Genomic DNA, 27,468 nt, shown 5'->3' with positions numbered 1-27,468 from the left:
CAGGGATACTTGAGAGAACTCTAAGGGGATGGTTCTAAATAAATACATACATTTTGGAAGGACCAGCATTTTGAGTATATTACAGCTGCCATACAGCGAAAGATGCAAATGGTCTAATCTTTCTGGCTTGGTGTTTATAGATTCCAATCTGCGTCTTCTCAGCATTCAATTTATAGCCTGATGTTAATCCAGCAACGTGAGCTTTGTGCAGCCGTGCCCTGACAGTGCTACAGGTCTCCAGCTGTGTACGCCCGTCACCAGTGCGACACTGCTGTGAGAGTCCAGCAACGTGAGACTTGTACAGCAGTGCCCTGACAGTGCTACAGGTCTCCAGCTGTGTGCTTCCGTCACCAGTGCGATGTCACTGCTGTGAGAGTCCAGCAGCGTGAGCTTTGTGCAGCAGTGCCCTGACAGGGCTACAGGTCTCCAGCTGTGTGCTTCCGTCACCAGTGCGATGTCACTGCTGTGAGAGTCCAGCAGCGTGAGATTTGTGCAGGAGTGCCATGACAGTGCTACAGGTCTCCAGCTGTGTGCTTCCGTCACCAGTGCGATGTCACTGCTGTGAGAGTCCAGCAGCGTGAGCTTTGTGCAGCAGTGCCCTGACAGTGCTACAGGTCTCCAGCTGTGTGCTTCCGTCACCAGTGTGATGTCACTGTTGTGAGAGTCCAGCAGGGTGAGCTCTGTATAGCAGTGCCCTGATAGTGCTGCGGGTCTCAAAGTCCTACACTGAACTCCACAAAGGCAATGAGGACAGTGAAAACCATGTGTGCTGAGGGTTTCAGTGGCCTAAGCGAAACTCAGCCCTGCACCATGAGGGTGGGTGCAACTGGTGCACAGCCCGGCAGCAAGCAGGCAATCCCTGATGTGCACCCGTGGCCTGACAGAGACCAGAGTGCCTCGCCCGCAGGTGAGAGGTGCAGAGCTCCAGGCCACAAGCCTACCTGGTGCCGTATGCTTGCTTGCCCCACAGTCAGCTGGGCGGCAACAGAAAAAACAAGCATTGGCATAGCCAATAGGTCTTGCCTTTGGGACCTTATAAGTGTTTAGTTATCCAGCACAATATCCTTGGTGCAACAACATCAAGTGTTGCATAGCTAATCACTTATAAGGTCCCAAACGCGAGACTTATTGGCTATGCCAATGCTTGTTTTGAGTGAGTGGCTCGTGCAGGTATGCCACTGTGAGGTAGAGATGCTGCGAGTGCTTTTACAGGAGCCCCTGTGACATTGCGCCTCTTCAAAATGTATCTTGGGTCTGGTGTAATACTTCTAGCCCCTATTCCCGTCTTCTTGCACCCAATGCATCCTTAAATGTCCCATGTACAGCCGGGGTTGACACTCCTATTACCCCTGCCCTCCAGTGACACTTTACCTGTCACAGGTGGTGGTGGTGGACGACGTGGTGGTAGACGTGGTAGTGGAAGTGGTGGTGGTGGACATGGTGGTGGATATGGTTATGGACGTGGTGGTGGACGTGGTGGTGGTGCTGATGGACCTGGTGGTGGTGGTGGACGTGGTTGTTGTGGTGGATGTGTGGTGGACGCGGTGGTGGTGGTGGACATGGTGGTAGTGGACATGGTGGTGGATGTGGTGGACGTGGTGGTGGCCGTGGTGGACTTGGTGGTGGTGGTGGATGTGGTGTAGGTGGACGTGGTGGACGACGTGGTGGTGGACGTGGTGGTGGTGGACGTGGTGGTGGTGGACATGCTGGTGGTGGTGATGGTGGATGTGGTGGACATGGTGGTGGACATGTTGGTGGTGGACATGGTGGTGGTGGACGTGGTGGTTGTGGACGTGGTGGGGGTGGACATGGGGGTGGACGTGGTGGTGGTTGACATGGAGGACATGGTGGTGGACATGGTGGTGGTGGTGGGCGTGGTGTTGGTGATGGTGGATGTGGTGGTGGCCGTGGTGGTGGACGTGGTGGTGGTAGATGTGGTGGTGGTGGTGGTGGATGTGGTGGATGTGGTGGTGGTAGACGTGGTGGATGTGGTGGTGGTGGATGTGGAGGACGTGGTGGTGGTGGACTTGGTGGTGGATGTGGTGGTGGACATGGTGGTGGTGGACGTGGTGGTGGGGGTGGACGGGGTGGATGTGGTGGTCGGGGTGGACGTGGTGGTCATGGTGGTGGACGTGGTGGTAGTGGAGGACGTGGTTGTGGACGTGTTGGTGGTGGACGTGGTGGTGGTGGAAGTGGTGACGTGGTGGTAGAAGTGGTGGTGGTGGACATGGTGGTGGTGGATGTGGTGGTGGTGGACTTGGTGGTGGATGTGGTGGTTGTGGACATTGTGGTGGTGTTGGTGCTGGACGTGGTGGACGTGGACGTGCTGGTGGTGATGGTTGTGGTGGTGGTGGAGGTGGTGGACGTGGTGGTGGTGGTGGACGTGTTGGTGGTGGTGGACGTGGTGGTGGTAGACGTGGTGGTGGTAGTGGTGGTGGTGGCGGTGGACATGGTGGTGGCGGTTGGGGTGAAAGAATAGGGTTATAGATTTGTTAAAATGGACCATAGCAGTACCAGGAGGGAATTCTTGAGAAGCCTCATCTTCTTATCAAGACATTACCCATCCTTTTTCTTTCTAATCCTGGTGGAGGAACCTTGGAATAAAATTTGTGGGTTGGTAACCTTAAACCAGTTTTAATTATTTCCTATTAACTGCACTTTTTGTCGCATCACTACTTTCTGTCACTTGGTGATTTGCACTGCTTCATCACTTTTGTATGTTCACGTGTATTATGTGTTGAGTTCTGTGATTGTACTTTGTTTTGTGTGGAATTTATTATTTTTTTCCCCCTCCCTTATGCTCCGCCCTGAGTGTGGCTACACCAGGGTGTATTGCAAGCAGGCCCTATGATGAAGCATGTCACACACTTCGGTGTGTGAGTGAGGGCAGTTTTTTCAAACAGATGAGTTTGTCTAGTTTGTTATATGTTAAGTCTCGTGCTCTCCACCCCCCGTTGTGTGTTTCCTTGTGTAACGTAACTGGGTCTCATGTAAAATGCTCCAATGTAAGATAACTGGTACTCCTGTAAAGCACATTATTAAATGTCACCCACGAGTAAACGCACAGCCAAGACGCAAACAAAGGTAAAAAAAAGTGCCAACAGTAATTTTAAAACCCACCATGTTCTGCCGCCAATAAAAGATCCATTCCCGGGGGGCGGGGTCAAAAGTGGAAAGGGTGGCAACCAGGAGGGACTACAGAGCCTCCGTTACAATCATTACACTCTGTTCAGCATATTCAATTATGCCAAAAGACGCACACCAATGAAAAGTACGGGCGGAGCTCAGACATGACTTCTGGAATCGGATCGATTCCAAGAAGCCCTCGCATGGCGGGGCAGCGCTTGCGCGCTGCTAACGCCAGTCGAGACCTAAAAATATAAAGTGACATCAGCTGCAGCACCTGGGAACTGCCAAACACACCGCACCTAGTGCAAAGACAGCCTATGCCACAAGTGCGTTTGGCCAGCGGCAAGGCCTGTGAAGGCGCCGAGCGAAGAAAACTAAAAACATAATAATAAGGAAACACTATCTGGTGACTCGGAACCGAGGTGGACTCCTCTGGGGCAAGCGCAGAGTGGCGAATAAGCATTATTTAGCCTGTCAACAAGCACAGGCAAGTGCAAACCCAAACAAAAGGAAAGTGCTAGACCCAAAAAAATCACTGAAAGGAAGATGACCAGCACTGGTGACTGCTGGCTTGTGAGTGCGTGGGACAGAAAGGAAAAGGTGTGACACTGCAGGGCCCCCAGTGAACATTTGGGCCACAGAAATGAGCATACCATCCCACCAGTGGCAGGAAAAACCAAACCAAAGCCTAACGCCCGCAGACAACACACCCAGCGGAAGGTGCCCGCCCCAAAGCAGTTAGTGGCACGTAAGAATGCACGCTCGCACGTCGGATTAACTGTAGGATGTTGCACTGCCCGCCACTGCAGGTTGTGCGCACTCTTCTGTCACGGTGATGCCGCCATTCAGCCAATTAGTAGATCCTGCCACAGCCGCCCTGTGCTGGCACCAATGGACTGGGCATCTGAAACACTACTTTTGTGCCATGCGTGAAATAGATGGGGCGATGAAGAGATCCATGGTGCTCCATATTGGCGGCGCAGAACTATATATGACCATTTCAAACACCTCCCTAACATGGAAGGAGACGACTTTGAGGACACAGTGATGGCATTAAACTGCCATGTTGATCCCCAACTCATACCGGCTCCAAGAGATTCAAACAGAGGCAGGGCCGGCAAGCCGATGACGATTCCTAGACGTCTTCTACGCATGGCTGTGCTAATTGGCAAGTACATGCACCAACATCAACCAACCAGACGAAATCAAGGCCCAACTGATCCAAGGCTGACGGTCGTCAGTCCTCAGGAAGATAATACTGCAACAACCAGGCATCTCTCTAGACAACATCCTGATACTCGCGAGATCCTACAAGTTGGCAGACAAAACGGCTGAGGTCATGGAAGTGGCGTTGGCAAGAGGATTGGCCCCAGCGGGCGCAACACTGGCGATAAAAGTTGAAGAGGAGCAAGTTAACTCCATCCAGTGAGCTCGGCCTGCAGTACCACAATAACCAAGCAACCTGAAAAAGGAGGTGCTAATACTGTAACAGCCAGGCACCTCCCTAGACAACATCCTGATACGAGATCCCACAAGTTGGCAGACAAAACGGCCGAGGTCATGGAAGTGGCGTTGGCGAGAGGGGTGGTGATGGAGGGTCCCGTTCTACCATCTAACACCACCAGAAAGGAGAGTTCTGACAGCCTTAGTAACATGAAGGTCTGATGTGGGCCCTGCATGATAAAAATCTGAAAACATACTAAAATAACTAGCTTTCTCCATTAGTAAATAAAGGTCTCAGGGCCCACTATGCATGCAGGCTTACAAACACACGTTTCTGTGCACCAAAATAAACAAGGTGAAAATAGGCCTTCAAAAGAGTGTTTAGCTTCACAGTCAGCTCCCAGACCAATACCCACACACACACACTTACCCTGGTACACGTGGTACAGCTTCCTGAAACCCCTGCTAACGTTATATTTTGAAACATAGCTTGCACAAGTATAAGCAGCAATTTCTAGCAATAAACAGCATCTATCATGGAAATTCACACTTTCAAATATGTAGAAATGTGCGTGACAGAAAAATGTCCTTTTTTAGTAATGTACAACATGTAACCATTGTGTTTAGAAAGAGGTTCCGGAAATATTCTCTTTCAAAGGTACAAGATGTTCTCTTTCAAAAGTACAAGATGTTCTCTTTCAAAGGTACAAGATGTTCTCTTTCAAAGGTACAAGATGTTCTCTTTCAGAAGTACAAAATGTTCTCTTTCAAAAGTACAAGACGTTCTGTACGGAACATAATGTACTGAAAACATTTCCTTCCGGTGTCCAAAACACTTGTGGTTAAACCACCTGCACCGAAAGGCCAGGGGCCAGCGTCATCATAGAACCCTAGTTCCTCAATTTTGGGTATAACAGGCCCAACTGTCAAATCTGAAATCAGACCTTTCCTGCGTGTGCCCAGCTGCATGAGCGTGGAAGGATCTCTCGGCTAGCCGAAGACTATCTGACTTGGGACGTCGGCGCCTCACTCAGGTTGTGGATCTCCCAGGGCAGATAGCCCATCTCTCTCTCTCTCTCTAGATCTCTGACCCTTCAGCTATCTCTCTTCATAGATATATTCCTGTATGACAGGCTCTTTTTAACATAGGTAACTGGCCTCACTCTCAGCTGTTTCCAGACACTGAATTAGTAGCAAGATGTTATATCCTACCTAATTCTTCTTGCGCCTTCTTTGGCCTGCCCACATAATTCAGGGCTCTGATAGAAATGTGCAATCTATGACAATGGACCTGTCTCAGATGATTGGCCCATAGACAGCTGGGTTCTATATTCTTGTATTCAGTAGTGTAGAATCTTTGATCATCTGTGTTTATGTTTTTTAAATACATTTCATTCCAGTATTACTTTGAGATATTTTGAGCATTAGTCATCCAGCATATTTACCAGACAGAGCGAAGTCTGGGTCATATTTAGAAAACTACATTGTTGCTTGAGTTGATATGCATTAGTCCTTTGTTTGTTAATTGAAAAATAAAGTGCCACTTCAACTGGAACGTCTGGTATCTTACATGTGTATTCCTTCTCTTACTCAGTGAAGTGCTGTGTTGGTGATGTGCGAATTTTAGCCACACCTAAAAGTGGTGACCACTGACCGAAGGGGTCAAGACCTTCCCCTTCACACGTGACGCCCAACGTCTTCATCGTACCTGCCTGATCCATTCTGAGGAGGAATTCGGTGGTCTTCCACGAACCGCATTGGGTGTCCCCACCGCAGCCTCTTGCCTACCATTGGTGAGTCAAGGAACGTTTTATTTTTTCCCCTTGAGTCCCGGTGTTGGTTACTTGGCTGCGTGCGGGCCCTGTGCCTCGTTCTGGGCTAGACTCCTGACCCCCCCCCCACAGAATTGCACATGGTCACGATCCAAGAACCCTCTGTGCCCCTCAGTGGTCACATTTTTCAACTTGTCATTACGATTTTCATGTCAATGGTTCTGCGCCTCATTTTTCTCTCACGTATCTGTTCTTAACAATTGCTGTTGTGGTTTGTGGTTTGTCGGCTTCAGACAATTCTCTCTCCGTCGGTTCCAGGCCGAGGAGAGCGCCTCTGTGGTTACTTCTTTGCTGTCAACTACCCCCAGGTTTATGATCCCTCTCGACAGTTTCAGTCTGTGAGCTGGGTGTGGTCCGGACATTACAGGTCCTGACTCGGGTTTGAGACCCACCCTGCCCCTTTTCTGTGGGCAGGTTTCTGATCCCTCTTCCAAGTCGAGTCTTGGGAGCTGGGTGTCCCCTGGAATTATCCAGGGTCGGAGGTTCTAGGTGCTCCACTGGGGGTCGTTTGACTCTGACTTTCACACTCTGGCATCCTTGCCACCTGCCTTTACCAGTGGCTACTTCCCTTCACTACTTCGCTAAAATACTACACTGTCTTCTTTCTTTTTTTTTTCTCATCGTCATGCCATAAATAATTTCTCTTTTCTCCCATTTCAATTCACTACATACCGTGCCCTTTCTACTTCTGCTTTTTTCACCGCCTTCGAATCCCCCACCCACCCCTCCCTTCACTCCACTTCTCAGCCTTACTGTCCACCCCTCCTCAATGCGGCCTCTGCCTTCGCTTTACTTTCCTCCGGACCTATTTTTACACGGTCTGGCTGTATTACTGTACATTTCCCTGTTGCTCCTACGGCCACCCAGCCAACGCCCACGGAGCCAGCGCCCCAGCCAACGCCCACGGACTTCCTGCCTTTCACACCAGCGGCAAGAGGAACTGCTCTGTGCTATCTGTGGGTCATTCCTACCCACCCCTCTCTTCACTCCACTTCTCAGCTTTACTGTTCACCCCTCTTCAATGAGGGCTCTGCCTTCGCTTTACTTTCCTCCAGACCTATTTTTACACGGTCTGGCTGTATTATTGTACATTTCCCAGCCGCTCCTACGGCCACCCAGCCAGCGCCCCAGCCAACGCCCACGGACTTCCTGCCTTTCACACCAGCAGAAAGAGGAACTGCTCTGTGCTATCTGTGGTTCATTCCGCTCATCGCGGACTCACTTCCTCCGCTGGCGCAGCAGCGCCACTCTGCCTCACAGCTCCCCCGAGCCCCCACCCGTCTATAACATTTAAACTCTACACACGTTCTACACACGTTCTCTCGCTCATCTTTTCTCCTCTTCCGTGCTCTTCCTTCATTCTTTTTCTCACCACCACTGCTACACTCCTCTCTCTCCCTATCCATACCTACCTCTTTCATTCACTCCACTCTGTTTTTCCCTCCCTCCTCTTCACATTTATCACACCCTTGCCCCTGCCTGTGCTTACATTGCTGCTGACATTATTTTACACTGTCTCTCTCTCCTATCCATACCTACCTCTTTCATTCACTCCACTCTGTTTTTCCCTCCCTCCTCTTCACATTTATCACACCCTTGCCCCTGCCTATGCTTACATTGCTGCTGTCTGTATTTTACACTGTCTCTCTCTCCCCCTGCTATTACATCTCTACATTGGTGACGTTCATGTTCTTCCATGCTCTTAGTTATTTCATCTCTGCTCTTCCATTGCTGGAATTTATTACCCAGGTCGTGGATATCTTCAGGTTATTTATCACATTGTCAAATAGTGACACTTCTTGGTAATTGTTCTGACACTTCTTGCTACTTGTTCTGCTTTTCAAGTAGTGAACTTTAATTTCTACATCGTTCTTTTATTTCATATTGGTAATTGATCTGCTCTTCACGTAGTGACATTTAATATCTAGATCGATATTTTATATCTTGGTGATTCATCTGTTCTTCTACATCGTGTACTTCAGGATGCATCCTCTGTATGTCATCAGTATTTATTGTTCTGTCATTTGTTGATTATGTACTATGTTGAATATTGACCCTCTCAATTTTATGTTTTGTTCATTTGCCCTGCTCTATGTCACATGTGCTCTTGCATTCATGTGCTTTGTGTAAGTAGCAGCTGTGCTTTGTGACACCAATTCCCTTCCCTGTGACCCATTGTTCCCTTACTCATCTCTCTGCCCTGCCCCTCACCTAGGTACAGTGTACCACACGCCTTATAACTACCCCATTACTCGCACGCCTCATTGTTCACATTGCCTTTCCCACACTGCCCTTCCTTTCTCCACACATAGCACGCCCATTTTGTGCCAATCATTTGCTTCACAATTGATTGCCATCAGGGGGGAAGAAGTCATTCATCCTCTCCTGCCTCCCTACATCCCTTGCCTATACGTGTTATGCCTTACACCCGCCTATTTCCGTAATGTCCACTAGCCCCCCACACATTCACCAGTGTACCATTCAGTTCCTTCACGGCATACCTGACCTACTTCACAATTCCGCAACCAACGAATTCACATCCCTGACCGACAAAGACCGCACCATACTCAAAGACGCCTGGACGCTTTTAGGAGCTAACCTTACGCCAGGCACCCAACTTCATATCTCCACCCAAGCTCTTGATAACCTTCCAGACATATCTCTTACCCCACCATCCCCAGACACCGCTGCCCCTCAGCAGTTATACACAGAGGACACCTCTAGTTCTGGCTCTTCTACCCTATCTGTTCCCCACTCACTTCCCCCTGAATGCCCAGAGTACCCATATCACCCTGCTACCTCACCCATTCTCATCACTGACGACGAGTCTTCACGAGATTCAATTCTCACCATTAACGACGATTTTTCACTGGAATCAATACTGTCAGGTACCACATTTGAAATAGTATACATCCCACCGCCAGAAGGAAGAGGACCAAACTCTCCTCAACCATCCGGCCCCAACGAAGATACATTACCCCTTTTGAGAGCACTTCTGTCTGATCCCTCATAAAATCCTGGCCCCAGCATTCTGCCACACCTGCAGAGTCCATCACACTGCTCCAACTTTCACATAAGGGAATGTGCGATCATACCACTGATCATATCACCATATTCCTGATAAACAATAACGTTGTAGGCATTTCTGACGGCCACCCCTCTTGTTTCGTCCACGTCACACCCCTCAGTAGCACTGTTCTCCTCTCTATATTTCGGGCACTCAATATCGATTACGCATACCCTCGTCAAGTCACTCTATCTCTCGCACCAGCATTTTCACGCCCCGCCGAGCCTGAAGTAAAGGCTCTCCCACACAAACAGTTCCACGCACCACCGCCCCCATAACTAAAGGATCACAGCAGCACTCACTACACCTCTGCATCACCTGCCTATCAAATCACAGGAAGCTAACCCCATGCAGGCTCTTCAGGCAGTTTACGATAAACGAATATTTGGCACGTCAGTGCATAGAACTCCAGAGTGGATCTACATAAGGATCCGCCTACTATCCCCAGGCCTAGAACTTCCCACTGTATTCGAGTCCTCCTGGCCACGGAACCCACTGCAAAGCAAAATTCGCGACGCCTTTGCCCGTCACAATCTTGAATTCCCTGATTTCTCCCCAGAGGGAAAATACAGGGGACCTGACGAAATAGATTTAAGATTCATACTCTACCACATCGTCTGTACTGAAGTAGGAGAAGAACTCATCAGAGACCTGCCTCCTCACGACTCTAGTCCTGCACACACTTCACAGCCCACAGACCCCAGCCCTCACAACATCTAGGCGAAAACACAACCAGGCAGGGTTGCTCAGTTTCTCATATATACATCAGACGGTATCCCACACAGGTTTGCAGCAACCATATAGGCACTAAGTAACCTCATGAATAGGATACAGGATCCCACCGTGTATAAAACACCGTACGGCTATCATATATATTTTATTGTGCATCTTGCAAATTTGGGAGGACCAGCAATCCTGTCAGGATTCTTCCCCAGACACCCACTCCAGTCTCAGATAGCAGACGCCTGCTTTGGTGGCCAACTCCAGTTCCCTGGTTGCACCCCCACACAAAATAGAGAGTTGCAAAAGGAGGTTTATGACCACGCCCTAGCAGGAGTAGCAGAAGAACTCGTGCCTGATCTCTAGAGAAGCGTGGCCAATACCCCACATTAAAGTCCCTGCCTTGCCGGTCCACAAATATCTTGTCATGGCAACACCACTCCAACATGTCCTGAAAACTTTCAGTGCCCAAGAAAAACGCATACTCAAACACTGTAGGGAGCTTCACAAATTAACAAAGACTATGGATTATCCGTGGCCCTCTGAAGGTTCCTTTGACGCAAATATTCTCGAGCACGCCACCACGTTCCTAAACACCAAATATTCTGGAGCCAAATTACAAAAAAGGAAAGAAACCTTAGCTCTCTGGCGTATTTTTAAAGAAAACACGCAAGAGCATCCTGCCACCCTGCCCACTGCACCTTCTGCGCCCCCACCATATCAGGCCAATGGCATGTACCCTGCCCTAGGATCAGCAAAGAACAAAGAACTAGATTTACAGACCACAACTAATGACCTACCAACTGTCGGGTACGGTCAACTCCCAGGTGACCTTTTTCCCACACCCGAATGTCCTCAGCCTGATGGTGAAAGTAGTAATGCCTCATCGCCGCCACCCGGCACCAGCAGTGGCCAACTGCTCCCCGTCACAGGTCTAACTACCACACCCGTCACAATGCAAGCCCCAGTCAGTCCCCTCCACGTAACCCCTGCCGCCAGTGGCAGTCCAACACTGCACGCCACAGTCCCAGGGCTGCCAGGACAAATAAGTGCGCAGTTTTCACTGCAACTGAACCCCACCCCCGTTCCAGCCCTACCGGGTGAGGAGGAGGACGAAAATGCGGACTGTAGGTCCATCGCCTCATCAAATAATTCACACGCGTCATCACACCACTCCTCTCGCCATGCACTCCCGCACTACCATGATCTCAACAGCCACCGCGAGACCATTGCTCCACCACCCCAGGAACAAGGGCCCACCTTACGAGACAGCATACCATTCGGCGGTACAAGCACAGGCGAATCACTGATGACATTCTCCTCAGTTCACCAACAGAATAAGGATAGAGAGTTACAGGACCAGCCGGCACCCTACGTAGTCCACTATGACGCATGGAGACCGGCCACTGAACTCAACAAAAGTTTGGAGTGCAGTCCCAAAGGGGATGCTAGAGCAGACCGATCCTCAAGCGAGCATGAAGAAATAACTCAGCTACTCCGACGCACTTCATGTAAGTTAGAAGAAATAAGCGACAGATTCTCAGACTCCCTCAGGCTTACCCGTCCAAAAACACCACTCACCCAGCATACAAAAAATACCCCACCGCAGCCCCATGAATACTCAGACGTCTTTGAACATACTGAAGGGAATGAGGACCTATGCCATACTCGACAGTACACTGCCCACTTCCCATCCACACCCATGCCAAGAGCAGCCCCATTTCAAGAGGCAAGAGACGATGGAGGCCTGACGGAAGTACTATGCCATCGGACCCCCTCCCCTTGCCGTCAGGCAGCTGCACCAGACCATACACCCACACCTACTGGCCGAATACAGGTCCATTTCACACCCCCGGGCATACCATCTCGGCACCATGCGCCTGTAACAGATCCGTTTACCCTACCATCCACCACAACTATGATAGGCTCCCCCAGCCAGTCACACTTCTCAACATTGACAAAACAATTAACAAACCCATCCCTTGATAGTCAGGAATTACCAACAGGGGGTCCAGAGAAGAAGAAGAAGAAGAAGACGTCCACGAATATAGCGCCTATGAAGCAAAGTTATGTATACTCACTGTTCTTATGTTTTGTATTATTGTTGGAGTGGCACTAGCAACATTCAACTGGTATATCTTTTTTCTTGCTGTAAAAAGTTATAGTGATAGAAGCAGCCAAGGTGCCTCACTGCCTATTGTTCCATCCACTGTACCAGCGGTCACACTCAAACAGCAGAAAGCACCACACAGCACACTAGGTCCTGAGCTCCCGGAGAATAGCATTGCTAGCAGCACGTCCATTAGTATGCACCCTGAACTCTCACCCGGTAGCCCAGAGGAAAGGACTAGTCCCTGGAATACAGCTACCAACGCCACAGAACGAGCATCCCGTCGACACCCTCCCCGCCACCATAGACCACGTAGATTTGCCTTCGCCATACCCCCATACATGACAAAGTCGAAACCCCGTATCCCCTCCCCGTTTGTCCCCGGCACCCATATAGACACAAGACACAAGCCCAAAGGAATGTCGCTAAAAACATTCCAACATCTCGTGCAAATACAAGAAGGCCTAGGGCCCATGCTCAGCCTACCCCAAATAGTAAGGGACCATTCAGTCCACTCCTCTATGGTAGACAACTCCTGGTACAGGGACATGACAGCAGTTGGGAAAATAGTAACAAATGAGTCTTGCTACGTATGTTCCTACATTCCCCATGCAGTAGGGGCTGACAGACTGATTTTTCCCAAGGAAGTTCCACCGCACATAGCCATATGCCTTCTTCACTTGTACCTCTGCCGGATAAAAGGGCAGATTCGGGTCCTTTCAGCCCGAAAGGAAGTACTCTTTGTAAACACCACTACATGGGATTACATTTACACTGTGCACAAGGTTGTCACCGACCTAGCTGAACTCGGGGAGGAATTCAAAGAAATGCGAAGAACAGGGGTACCGGACATAGATTGGCAGGAACAGGGCATTAGGAAACGTGGGTACATAACAAACAACACACCCCGGACAGGATGTGATCTATCATATAAACACCCACACCCACCGGGCCAACACCACTGCCCATGCAAGGATAGGACAATGCTACGCCTCCTAGCGCAGGTCTACCTTAACAACAAGTGGCAGAGCCCCGGAGGGTTTTGGTGTAAGGCGGCAGCCTTGGGACCCCCTTGGGCGGACTGGAACGAAGGGGAAAAGTGTGGTCAAATATGGGCTGAGGAAAGCGGGAGGTACACGTGGAGTGGGGAAGGAATGCCAGAACATAAAAAAGGATTCAAACTGAAAAACCCTTCTCTTTGTTTCATAGGAAATGGCTCGGTGGCTGTTGGGCACAACACAGATTGTAATTCCACGATTTTCAGCTTCGACATGCAGTTCGGCACCACTACTCTAATGGATTATTACTGGTCTTGCGGAGAGCACCTCTATCCCCAACTACCTCCTCAGTGGCTCGGACTGTGTACTTTGGTAACTTTGCATGAAATTCATCTGGTCGTACCAGCATCAAATGCTTCCCACATCCTGTCACATCCAATGACAGGTGACCTGACATTCCTCCATCGACACCGGCGAGCAGCAGAGTACTTTGCAGGAGAAGCCCGTGGTAAGGTCCCAGAAGAATTCCGCCTCTTCAGCGAGGCCCAGCTTTTCTTCGGAGGGGCATTCCCAATGTTTCAAACTCAAGCTACTGCCCGTTGGCTGGAAGTAACCCGCTATGAGGTCATGAAAGCAATAAACAGCACCAGAGATGGCCTAAATGCAATAAGGGAAGAACTGCGCCCATTACGACTAATGGTTCTGGAACATCGTTACTTCCTTGACATGCTAACGGCCAAAGATGGAGGTCTGTGTCATCAAATAGGGAAATCCTGCTGCACTTTCATACCTGGAAACGACGAGGACAACGGATCCATATCAAGGGCCATTGAGGAGTTGACTAACTTGGGAAAAGAAATGATCGAGGAAGGAGGTGCCCCTGCAGACATTATCCCAACGGACTGGTTCGACTTTGATTGGATGCCCTCCTGGCTAACTGCTATTCTAAAGCTGATGATACCTATAGTCGGGATTATGGTCTTTCTGTGTTGTGCCTTTCAGCTGGGGAGTCACTGTATCAAGAGATTGAGCACAAAAGCGGTAGGGATGAATTATGCTAGGACAGGGATTTACCAGACACCAAAATATGAAGACATAGATCGGGCTCCTGGGGACGGGAATGGAGAACAGGTACAAATGATCGAGTTAGGACAATGTAGTACACATCCCGCACCACCTGACACACACTCTGGAGTACCATCAGCCCCACCTCTTCCCCCAGGTAGAGACACACTGAGCAACGACACTACAGCTACTCAGTATGAGCGCCTGCTCAACAAATCAGGTCAACAGTATATCCAACTACTAAGGTCAGACGAAAATGTTGCACGTCCAACTAGTTTTAAGTGCTATGTCAATGACATGCCATGGATTCCACCATTAGCAGAAAATTCATCAAAATACTCACTTAAGAGTGTGTTCATAAATGAACAAGAGGGGGCAGATGATGGAGGGTCCCGTTCTACCATCTAACACCACCAGAAAGGAGAGTTCTGACAGCCTTAGTAACATGAAGGTCTGATGTGGGCCCTGCATGATAAAAATCTGAAAACATACTAAAATAACTAGCTTTCTCCATTAGTAAATAAAGGTCTCAGGGCCCACTATGCATGCAGGCTTACAAACACACGTTTCTGTGCACCAAAATAAACAAGGTGAAAATAGGCCTTCAAAAGAGTGTTTAGCTTCACAGTCAGCTCCCAGACCAATACCCACACACACACACTTACCCTGGTACACGTGGTACAGCTTCCTGAAACCCCTGCTAACGTTATATTTTGAAACATAGCTTGCACAAGTATAAGCAGCAATTTCTAGCAATAAACAGCATCTATCATGGAAATTCACACTTTCAAATATGTAGAAATGTGCGTGACAGAAAAATGTCCTTTTTTAGTAATGTACAACATGTAACCATTGTGTTTAGAAAGAGGTTCCGGAAATATTCTCTTTCAAAGGTACAAGATGTTCTCTTTCAAAAGTACAAGATGTTCTCTTTCAAAGGTACAAGATGTTCTCTTTCAAAGGTACAAGATGTTCTCTTTCAGAAGTACAAAATGTTCTCTTTCAAAAGTACAAGACGTTCTGTACGGAACATAATGTACTGAAAACATTTCCTTCCGGTGTCCAAAACACTTGTGGTTAAACCACCTGCACCGAAAGGCCAGGGGCCAGCGTCATCATAGAACCCTAGTTCCTCAATTTTGGGTATAACAGGCCCAACTGTCAAATCTGAAATCAGACCTTTCCTGCGTGTGCCCAGCTGCATGAGCGTGGAAGGATCTCTCGGCTAGCCGAAGACTATCTGACTTGGGACGTCGGCGCCTCACTCAGGTTGTGGATCTCCCAGGGCAGATAGCCCATCTCTCTCTCTCTCTCTAGATCTCTGACCCTTCAGCTATCTCTCTTCATAGATATATTCCTGTATGACAGGCTCTTTTTAACATAGGTAACTGGCCTCACTCTCAGCTGTTTCCAGACACTGAATTAGTAGCAAGATGTTATATCCTACCTAATTCTTCTTGCGCCTTCTTTGGCCTGCCCACATAATTCAGGGCTCTGATAGAAATGTGCAATCTATGACAATGGACCTGTCTCAGATGATTGGCCCATAGACAGCTGGGTTCTATATTCTTGTATTCAGTAGTGTAGAATCTTTGATCATCTGTGTTTATGTTTTTTAAATACATTTCATTCCAGTATTACTTTGAGATATTTTGAGCATTAGTCATCCAGCATATTTACCAGACAGAGCGAAGTCTGGGTCATATTTAGAAAACTACATTGTTGCTTGAGTTGATATGCATTAGTCCTTTGTTTGTTAATTGAAAAATAAAGTGCCACTTCAACTGGAACGTCTGGTATCTTACATGTGTATTCCTTCTCTTACTCAGTGAAGTGCTGTGTTGGTGATGTGCGAATTTTAGCCACACCTAAAAGTGGTGACCACTGACCGAAGGGGTCAAGACCTTCCCCTTCACAGTGGCCCCAGCGGGCGCAACACCGGCAGTAAAAGTTGAAGAGCAGCAAGTTGACGCCATCCAGCGAGCTTGGCCTGCAGTACCACAATAACCAAGCAACCTGAAAAAAGATGCAGCAACTGCCGACTGACACACAGGATGCCCAATGTGTGCACAGCACATGGGAAAGCCTGCTCCAATAGGATCCATTTCACCAAGGTTTACCGGATCAGTGGGCAAAGCACAGGTGCAGGATACAAAGGACGAAGGCATCTAACCCTACGTCAGCTTTCCTGCCAAGAATATGGCACAGGGCACTCTGGACATCGACCAGAGCCCACATTGCACCCTGACGATGACTAATTATTCTCCATCTTGTTCATGGGGAAGGAGAGACATCGCACGCAACCCCCACCGACGTGCACAGTAGACAAAGGCATCCGTATCACAGTACTCATAGACACAGGCATCTCCATAAATGTCATGGACTCAACCCAATTCTTCAAAATCAAGCCACAACGGTAACTGACCTTACGAAGGCCTGAATATACATGTACGGGACCACCAAACTACACCTGAGGGGAGTCGTAGATTTTACAGTGAAGAATGAAGGGAAAATGACATGGGCCCAATGCCATGTGACCAGAAGTGGCACTGGGACTCTTCTTGGGTGCCACACAGCGGAAGACAATAGGGCTAGTCTTCTTTGCTCTGCAGGTGCAAGACTCAAATGCCACATACATCCTACAAGAATTCTCACTACTATTAGTAGGGCTGGGGCGTCTGAAAGACTTGAATGTAAAGCTTCACATTGACGAGACTGTGAGACCAGTAGCAGGAGATAGCCATTCCGCCTGCATCTACTACTGAAGAATGAGTTAGATCAACTCAAACAGCAGGGAATGACTGAGGAAGTAACCAGGTCCACCCCATGGGTATAGCCTCTCGTGATAGCCCCCAAGCCCAAACAATCTGGAGCCATAAGCCTATACATTGACATGCGGCTCCTGAACAAAGCCATACGCAGAGAGTGGCATATCACCCCCACAGTTGAATACATAGTGGCAGACCTCAATGGAGCCAAGTGTTTTTTTAAGCTAGACCTCAATGCGGGATACCACCAGCTTGACGAGGCTTGCCGGTATATAACCACCTTCTCAACATACGTGGTCTTCGAAGATACAGACGCCTAAACTTCGGAATATTATCCGCAGCAGAGAGGTTTCAAAATATAATCCGGGAAACTCTCTCTGGACTAGTCGAAGTGCTAAATATTAGCAAATTACATTTTTATATATTCCGACATGATAGAAGACGAACATGTGCGGCTTAGGGTGACCCGCAAATAGTTAGCAGACTGTGGGTTAACCCTCCACAAGCAAAAGTGCTTGTTCTACACCAACTCAATCGAGTTCTTTGGATACAACTTCTCAAGTGAAGGGATACAGGTGGACCCGAAGAAAGTTGAAGCCATCAGGAATGCAGCCATTCCACGAAACATGTCAGAGGTTAGAGGCTTCCTTGGCATGGCCAAGTACTGTTGGCGCTCCATCCCAGGTTTAGCCACTCTGTCAGAGCTGCTATGGACCTTAACAAAACATGACATTCCATGGGATTGGGACACTCAAGCTAACCTGGCATTTTGAGAGGTAAAGGAAACACTGTTGGCTGATGCAACTATGGCGTACTTCAACCCAGTGTGTTAAGTAAACTATGGTTCACTGGTAAACAAATCTCTATCATAAAATAAAACTTATTTTCTTGTAGCTAAAGACCGAGAATTTGTACAATTTAGAATACCAAGGCATACAATGAAGATAGGCTGAGAAAAATATATACTTATGAAATTAATGTATTGATTGCATGTTTCAAATCAAATGCACATTCATTTGCAGAGAGTGGATTGGTGCTCATGCGTTTAGTGACGGAGAGGTGCAGCGTGTGATGATAGAAGAAGCAAAAAACAAAGGGCATCACTATTTCAAAGTCATTTGATTCTTTTTTTTTACAAAAATAAAAACAGTGTAGATGGAGTCTATATAGGTCTGTTGTCAAGGACGTTTTGAAAGCGTGGGGGCGAGCCTTCAAAGAGGTGCAACCGTTGTTAGGGCATCAGTTAATACCCTCTTGAAAAGGAATACAGCCGTACTGAACTCCCCAGAGTGGAAGGCAATGATACGACGTGAGTGGTGGATTAAATCCAAAACTCAAGGCCAGCCGGCCTGAGGGAAGGACTGTAGCGTGGGCTAACAGGTCCTAAGAAGCATAGTTTGAAATGAGAGTACGGAGTTCCGTGGCAGAACCCGCATCCGTCAGTCTTGAGGGCAGGGTATCAAGCTTGTATAGTGGCTTCAATACACTGGTGCCTTGGTCAGTACAGGAACTGCCGGCATTAGCAGCACTTGTATTTCAATCAAAACAAAGGGTGCAAAGAGTTAAAGTACACAGAGGTGGCTTCAATACACAGGTGCCGCGGTCAGTGCGGGAGCTTCCGGTAATGGCACCCCTGCTTATATTTCAATCTGACCAGGAGGTTCAGAGTCATTCTCAGGAGCCAGCGTTAGTCTTTGCGTCCACGTATGTCAATGCCAAGCGCCAGACAGAACTGCTGGTAGACAGGAGCCCCATCTGCCTTGGTGCTGTACTCTTGCAAGAGAAACACGTGAGGCTGTGTGTCCTATTCACCTACGCAAACAGGGCACTCACAGACACAGAGACCAGGTACGCCAAGATAGATCATGAGGCTTTGATGATCCAGTGGGCATGATGCCACTTCCACTTGTACCTCTGTGGGCAGATGTTCCAGGTTGTGACTGACTACAAGCCACTTGTCCCACTCTTTGCCAGCACAGCCAGAAATGGACCACCTCACATTGAGCAGTGAGCCATGCAGCTCCAACTGTATACATTTGAGGTTGTGGTGTGAACAATTGAGCAGCCCAGATCTGTGACAGGGGGTGAGTGGTTGAAAAGTTTCGGAACTCTGTCCATCATCTTGTTGTTTTTAATATGTTTGCCCTACGTGGCCAAAGGTACGCCCAGTCGTGGGTCCCTTGCTCACTATGCCACTGGATTCAAGCTAGCCTGGATGATGAAGGTCAAAGGGTTGCTGAATTATCCGGGACCACCTTGTCATATGCTCAAACCAAATGAGACAATGGCATAGCATAGCCCGATACTCATCGCTGAATGATTAATGTCTATCATAACATTTACTTGAAGTGGACCTATGTTTCGTTCTGGATAGAAATACCTTTGCTAATAGGACTAAATATTTTCGCTGGAAGAGTTGAATCTCATATGGAACACTTTGAGAAGTTATTTACTATTCTCTGAAGCCTTGAAAAAGTTTTGTTTGAAACGAAACACGTGTCGGCTGCCGGTCCAACGCTATCTGGAAGGATCACTGTATCAAGCTTTCCATTGTTGATACATAATGTTATCTCTTTCCAAACATATGATCTAAATGTGTTTGATTGATATGTTTACTCTATTGAACAGCAAGCAACGAAACATTGAATTGCTCTATGAAACTCACTGTTTGTTGTATGAATCAAAATTGAACTGACTTGAGTGCCGAGATTTATCCATAGTCTTTGACATTGCCACTGGGCTCTTTTGAGCAACAGTGGACAACACCTTAGGTAGTGAGGTGTAAATCCATAACCTTGAGGGGCACCAATACTGTGAATCAATATCTAATGCACCTAGAGAGTGATGTGCAATCAGTAGGACCACCACTACCATTTGTAAATATTGAGCTGGATGATAAAGGTAATAACTCAAAACCGGTCCCAGGATGCTTGTTTCTGGCCCAGGGAGGAACTGGCCTGGCAGTTCGGGCTTGACTGTTACCATGAGGAACAGGGTCAAGACTGATCTGCATAGGGCTGGGTCCAAACTGGGGTGGCTAGTGAACAAAAGAAGTGTGGATTAAACCCAGATCTGTGACTGGTTGAAAATTACTGAGTTGCATAGGGCTGAGTACAAACTGGGGTGGCATAGTGAGCAAAAGAACGATGGATTAAACCCAGATTTGTGACTGGGGGTGAGTGTTGAAAAGTTTCAGCACTCTGTCCATCATCTTGTTGTGTTTGCAATCGAGCAAACAGTCAAGACACCCACTAGCACAGGCTGGTGCCTGCATTGCTGAGGAAGATGAAGAGGCAGAGAATTTCATGAAGATGGTCGTCCATGATGCCTGCCCGAAAGCGCTTTCCATTCAAGAAATCATATAACATGACGTAAGCCTCTCAAATGCAAAAGAGAGACTCCAAAGGAGACAGTGGCTCAACTTCTTTGGCGGCGCTAAAGCACTGACCGTTATTGAACAAGCAGCAATGCGACAAATCTGGAGAATCGGAATGAGCTCAGCATGAGGTAAGAAGGCCTGATTCTCCATGGACGGCAGATTGTAATACCCAGAGGCCTGTGTGCAAGAACTCGCGCATCAAGGTCACTAGGGCATTGTGACCAGGGCTCGAGTCAGGGTACCACGCGGGTGGACGGCGTCTCCCCGCTTATTTTACCGTGTTTTTACCGGGTGGACGCCGTACCCACTGCCCAAAAGCTGGACTTCACTCTTTGGCCTCTCTGGGGCGAGATCAGAGTCCATTCAGAACGTCGGTCTACCTGTATTCACTGCAGGGGGAATAAACGCAGGCAACAGCATCCCATGCGAGGCAGGGTGCAGACCACCTTTCATCTAAATATTTACAACAAGGGGTGGTGAGGGACAGAGTCTCTGAATTAAACAGAATACTCTCACCCAGTCAAGAGATCAGGGCTAGATCCAACACCGTTTTTTAGCTCACTGCACCATCCCAGTTTCAGAACCTGACTGTATGCAAATTAGTCTGTTCCTGTCCCAGTGCATGATGGGAACAGGGCAAACCAAACTACAAAAGCCAATTCTTACACTGGGAAGGAAACAAGCTACCGGGGACCGGTTTCTGGCATTTCAGCCTCTTCGGCCCGGCTTGCTTGAATCCTGATGGTGCAATGAGCAAGGGACTCACATCTGAGTATACCCTTCCACGCTTAGGGTGGACAAAAATATTTACAACAAGGGGTGGTGAGGGACAGAGTCTCTGAATTAAACAGAATACTCTCACCCAGTCAAGAGATCAGGGCTAGATCCAACACAGTTTTTTAGCTCACTGCACCATCCCAGTTTCAGAACCTGACTGTATGCAAATTAGTCTGTTCCTGTCCCAGTGCATGATGGGAACAGGGCAAACCAAACTACAAAAGCCAATTCTTACACTGGGAAGGAAACAAGCTACCGGGGACCGGTTTCTGGCATTTCAGCCTCTTCGGCCCGGCTTGCTTGAATCCTGATGGTGCAATGAGCAAGGGACTCACATCTGAGTATACCCTTCCACGCTTAGGGTGGACAAAAATATTTACAACAAGGGGTGGTGAGGGACAGAGTCTCTGAATTAAACAGAATACTCTCACCCAGTCAAGAGATCAGGGCTAGATCCAACACCGTTTTTTAGCTCACTGCACCATCCCAGTTTCAGAACCTGACTGTATGCAAATTAGTCTGTTCCTGTCCCAGTGCATGATGGGAACAGGGCAAACCAAACTACAAAAGCCAATTCTTACACTGGGAAGGAAACAAGCTACCGGGGACCGGTTTCTGGCATTTCAGCCTCTTCGGCCCGGCTTGCTTGAATCCTGATGGTGCAATGAGCAAGGGACTCACATCTGAGTATACCCTTCCACGCTTAGGGTGGACAAAAATATTTACAACAAGGGGTGGTGAGGGACAGAGTCTCTGAATTAAACAGAATACTCTCACCCAGTCAAGAGATCAGGGCTAGATCCAACACCGTTTTTTAGCTCACTGCACCATCCCAGTTTCAGAACCTGACTGTATGCAAATTAGTCTGTTCCTGTCCCAGTGCATGATGGGAACAGGGCAAACCAAACTACAAAAGCCAATTCTTACACTGGGAAGGAAACAAGCTACCGGGGACCGGTTTCTGGCATTTCAGCCTCTTCGGCCCGGCTTGCTTGAATCCTGATGGTGCAATGAGCAAGGGACTCACATCTGAGTATACCCTTCCACGCTTAGGGTGGACAAAAATATTTACAACAAGGGGTGGTGAGGGACAGAGTCTCTGAATTAAACAGAATACTCTCACCCAGTCAAGAGATCAGGGCTAGATCCAACACCGTTTTTTAGCTCACTGCACCATCCCAGTTTCAGAACCTGACTGTATGCAAATTAGTCTGTTCCTGTCCCAGTGCATGATGGGAACAGGGCAAACCAAACTACAAAAGCCAATTCTTACACTGGGAAGGAAACAAGCTACCGGGGACCGGTTTCTGGCATTTCAGCCTCTTCGGCCCGGCTTGCTTGAATCCTGATGGTGCAATGAGCAAGGGACTCACATCTGAGTATACCCTTCCACGCTTAGGGTGGACAAAAATATTTACAACAAGGGGTGGTGAGGGACAGAGTCTCTGAATTAAACAGAATACTCTCACCCAGTCAAGAGATCAGGGCTAGATCCAACACCGTTTTTTAGCTCACTGCACCATCCCAGTTTCAGAACCTGACTGTATGCAAATTAGTCTGTTCCTGTCCCAGTGCATGATGGGAACAGGGCAAACCAAACTACAAAAGCCAATTCTTACACTGGGAAGGAAACAAGCTACCGGGGACCGGTTTCTGGCATTTCAGCCTCTTCGGCCCGGCTTGCTTGAATCCTGATGGTGCAATGAGCAAGGGACTCACATCTGAGTATACCCTTCCACGCTTAGGGTGGACAAAAATATTTACAACAAGGGGTGGTGAGGGACAGAGTCTCTGAATTAAACAGAATACTCTCACCCAGTCAAGAGATCAGGGCTAGATCCAACACCGTTTTTTAGCTCACTGCACCATCCCAGTTTCAGAACCTGACTGTATGCAAATTAGTCTGTTCCTGTCCCAGTGCATGATGGGAACAGGGCAAACCAAACTACAAAAGCCAATTCTTACACTGGGAAGGAAACAAGCTACCGGGGACCGGTTTCTGGCATTTCAGCCTCTTCGGCCCGGCTTGCTTGAATCCTGATGGTGCAATGAGCAAGGGACTCACATCTGAGTATACCCTTCCACGCTTAGGGTGGACAAAAATATTTACAACAAGGGGTGGTGAGGGACGGAGTCTCTGAATTAAACAGAATACTCTCACCCAGTCAAGAGATCAGGGCTAGATCCAACACCGTTTTTTAGCTCACTGCACCATCCCAGTTTCAGAACCTGACTGTATGCAAATTAGTCTGTTCCTGTCCCAGTGCATGATGGGAACAGGGCAAACCAAACTACAAAAGCCAATTCTGACACTGGGAAGGAAACAAGCTACCGGGGACCGGTTTCTGGCATTTCAGCCTCTTCGGCCCGGCTTGCTTGAATCCTGATGGTGCAATGAGCAAGGGACTCACATCTGAGTATACCCTTCCACGCTTAGGGTGGACAAAAATATTTACAACAAGGGGTGGTGAGGGACAGAGTCTCTGAATTAAACAGAAAACTCTCACCCAGTCAAGAGATCAGGGCTAGATCCAACACCGCCAGGGACAGACTGATTTGCATATAGCCAGGTTCTGAGCTGGGATGGGGCAGTGAGATAAATAACGGTGATGGATCAAGCCCTGATCTTTGGACTGGGTAAGAGTGGTCTGTTTAACTCAGACACTCTGTTCATCACCACCCCCTTTTCTAAATCGTTTTTGGCCACTATAGGTGTGGCAGGGTATACTCAGACATGAGTCCCTTTCTCACTGCTCCATCAGGATTCAAGCAAGCCGGGCCGAAGAAGGCTGAAATGCCAGAAACCGGTCCCCGGTAGCTTGTCTCCTTTCTGGTGAAGAATTGGCTTGGTAGTTTAGTCTGCCCTGTTCCCATGATGCACTGGGCCAGGGACAGACTGATTTGCATATAGCCAGGTTCTGAGCTGGGATGGGGCAGTGAGATAAATAACGGTGATGGATCAAGCCCTGATCTTTGGACTGGGTAAGAGTGGTCTGTTTAACTCAGACACTCTGTTCATCACCACCCCCTTTTCTAAATCGTTTTTGGCCACTATAGGTGTGGCAGGGTATACTCAGACATGAGTCCCTTTCTCACTGCTCCATCAGGATTCAAGCAAGCCGGGCCGAAGAAGGCTGAAATGCCAGAAACCGGTCCCCGGTAGCTTGTCTCCTTTCTGGTGAAGAATTGGCTTGGTAGTTTAGTCTGCCCTGTTCCCATGATGCACTGGGCCAGGGACAGACTGATTTGCATATAGCCAGGTTCTGAGCTGGGATGGGGCAGTGAGATAAATAACGGTGATGGATCAAGCCCTGATCTTTGGACTGGGTAAGAGTGGTCTGTTTAACTCAGACACTCTGTTCATCACCACCCCCTTTTCTAAATCGTTTTTGGCCACTATAGGTGTGGCAGGGTATACTCAGACATGAGTCCCTTTCTCACTGCTCCATCAGGATTCAAGCAAGCCGGGCCGAAGAAGGCTGAAATGCCAGAAACCGGTCCCCGGTAGCTTGTCTCCTTTCTGGTGAAGAATTGGCTTGGTAGTTTAGTCTGCCCTGTTCCCATGATGCACTGGGCCAGGGACAGACTGATTTGCATATAGCCAGGTTCTGAGCTGGGATGGGGCAGTGAGATAAATAACGGTGATGGATCAAGCCCTGATCTTTGGACTGGGTAAGAGTGGTCTGTTTAACTCAGACACTCTGTTCATCACCACCCCCTTTTCTAAATCGTTTTTGGCCACTATAGGTGTGGCAGGGTATACTCAGACATGAGTCCCTTTCTCACTGCTCCATCAGGATTCAAGCAAGCCGGGCCGAAGAAGGCTGAAATGCCAGAAACCGGTCCCCGGTAGCTTGTCTCCTTTCTGGTGAAGAATTGGCTTGGTAGTTTAGTCTGCCCTGTTCCCATGATGCACTGGGCCAGGGACAGACTGATTTGCATATAGCCAGGTTCTGAGCTGGGATGGGGCAGTGAGATAAATAACGGTGATGGATCAAGCCCTGATCTTTGGACTGGGTAAGAGTGGTCTGTTTAACTCAGACACTCTGTTCATCACCACCCCCTTTTCTAAATCGTTTTTGGCCACTATAGGTGTGGCAGGGTATACTCAGACATGAGTCCCTTTCTCACTGCTCCATCAGGATTCAAGCAAGCCGGGCCGAAGAAGGCTGAAATGCCAGAAACCGGTCCCCGGTAGCTTGTCTCCTTTCTGGTGAAGAATTGGCTTGGTAGTTTAGTCTGCCCTTTTCCCATGATGCACTGGGCCAGGGACAGACTGATTTGCATATAGCCAGGTTCTGAGCTGGGATGGGGCAGTGAGATAAATAACGGTGATGGATCAAGCCCTGATCTTTGGACTGGGTAAGAGTGGTCTGTTTAACTCAGACACTCTGTTCATCACCACCCCCTTTTCTAAATCGTTTTTGGCCACTATAGGTGTGGCAGGGTATACTCAGACATGAGTCCCTTTCTCACTGCTCCATCAGGATTCAAGCAAGCCGGGCCGAAGAAGGCTGAAATGCCAGAAACCGGTCCCCGGTAGCTTGTCTCCTTTCTGGTGAAGAATTGGCTTGGTAGTTTAGTCTGCCCTGTTCCCATGATGCACTGGGCCAGGGACAGACTGATTTGCATATAGCCAGGTTCTGAGCTGGGATGGGGCAGTGAGATAAATAACGGTGATGGATCAAGCCCTGATCTTTGGACTGGGTAAGAGTGGTCTGTTTAACTCAGACACTCTGTTCATCACCACCCCCTTTTCTAAATCGTTTTTGGCCACTATAGGTGTGGCAGGGTATACTCAGACATGAGTCCCTTTCTCACTGCTCCATCAGGATTCAAGCAAGCCGGGCCGAAGAAGGCTGAAATGCCAGAAACCGGTCCCCGGTAGCTTGTCTCCTTTCTGGTGAAGAATTGGCTTGGTAGTTTAGTCTGCCCTGTTCCCATGATGCACTGGGCCAGGGACAGACTGATTTGCATATAGCCAGGTTCTGAGCTGGGATGGGGCAGTGAGATAAATAACGGTGATGGATCAAGCCCTGATCTTTGGACTGGGTAAGAGTGGTCTGTTTAACTCAGACACTCTGTTCATCACCACCCCCTTTTCTAAATCGTTTTTGGCCACTATAGGTGTGGCAGGGTATACTCAGACATGAGTCCCTTTCTCACTGCTCCATCAGGATTCAAGCAAGCCGGGCCGAAGAAGGCTGAAATGCCAGAAACCGGTCCCCGGTAGCTTGTCTCCTTTCTGGTGAAGAATTGGCTTGGTAGTTTAGTCTGCCCTGTTCCCATGATGCACTGGGCCAGGGACAGACTGATTTGCATATAGCCAGGTTCTGAGCTGGGATGGGGCAGTGAGATAAATAACGGTGATGGATCAAGCCCTGATCTTTGGACTGGGTAAGAGTGGTCTGTTTAACTCAGACACTCTGTTCATCACCACCCCCTTTTCTAAATCGTTTTTGGCCACTATAGGTGTGGCAGGGTATACTCAGACATGAGTCCCTTTCTCACTGCTCCATCAGGATTCAAGCAAGCCGGGCCGAAGAAGGCTGAAATGCCAGAAACCGGTCCCCGGTAGCTTGTCTCCTTTCTGGTGAAGAATTGGCTTGGTAGTTTAGTCTGCCCTGTTCCCATGATGCACTGGGCCAGGGACAGACTGATTTGCATATAGCCAGGTTCTGAGCTGGGATGGGGCAGTGAGATAAATAACGGTGATGGATCAAGCCCTGATCTTTGGACTGGGTAAGAGTGGTCTGTTTAACTCAGACACTCTGTTCATCACCACCCCCTTTTCTAAATCGTTTTTGGCCACTATAGGTGTGGCAGGGTATACTCAGACATGAGTCCCTTTCTCACTGCTCCATCAGGATTCAAGCAAGCCGGGCCGAAGAAGGCTGAAATGCCAGAAACCGGTCCCCGGTAGCTTGTCTCCTTTCTGGTGAAGAATTGGCTTGGTAGTTTAGTCTGCCCTGTTCCCATGATGCACTGGGCCAGGGACAGACTGATTTGCATATAGCCAGGTTCTGAGCTGGGATGGGGCAGTGAGATAAATAACGGTGATGGATCAAGCCCTGATCTTTGGACTGGGTAAGAGTGGTCTGTTTAACTCAGACACTCTGTTCATCACCACCCCCTTTTCTAAATCGTTTTTGGCCACTATAGGTGTGGCAGGGTGTTGGA

General features: G+C 48.5%; 2 protein-coding genes across 2 annotated transcripts in view; both read left to right on the top strand.

Annotated features, from left to right (window-relative positions):
- LOC147684387 (rho guanine nucleotide exchange factor 3-like) overlaps window positions 1–27,468 on the top strand; it is a 233,101-nt gene that overhangs the window by 88,132 nt on the left and 117,501 nt on the right. The gene's annotated exons all lie outside the window — the stretch shown is intronic.
- Window positions 5,513–16,160, top strand: LOC147684388 (syncytin-2-like). Its single transcript, XM_086940316.1, has 3 exons — window positions 5,513–5,606; window positions 6,167–6,365; window positions 13,511–16,160. Exon 3 carries the CDS (start codon window positions 13,573–13,575, stop codon window positions 14,770–14,772), a length of 1,200 nt encoding a protein of 399 aa, XP_086796442.1. The 5' UTR covers window positions 5,513–5,606; window positions 6,167–6,365; window positions 13,511–13,572; the 3' UTR covers window positions 14,773–16,160.

This window comes from Lissotriton vulgaris, chromosome 10 (genome assembly GCF_964263255.1).
Source record: "Lissotriton vulgaris chromosome 10, aLisVul1.2, whole genome shotgun sequence".
Taxonomy (NCBI): domain Eukaryota; kingdom Metazoa; phylum Chordata; class Amphibia; order Caudata; family Salamandridae; genus Lissotriton; species Lissotriton vulgaris.
This window is presented reverse-complemented; position numbering and strand designations above follow the sequence as displayed.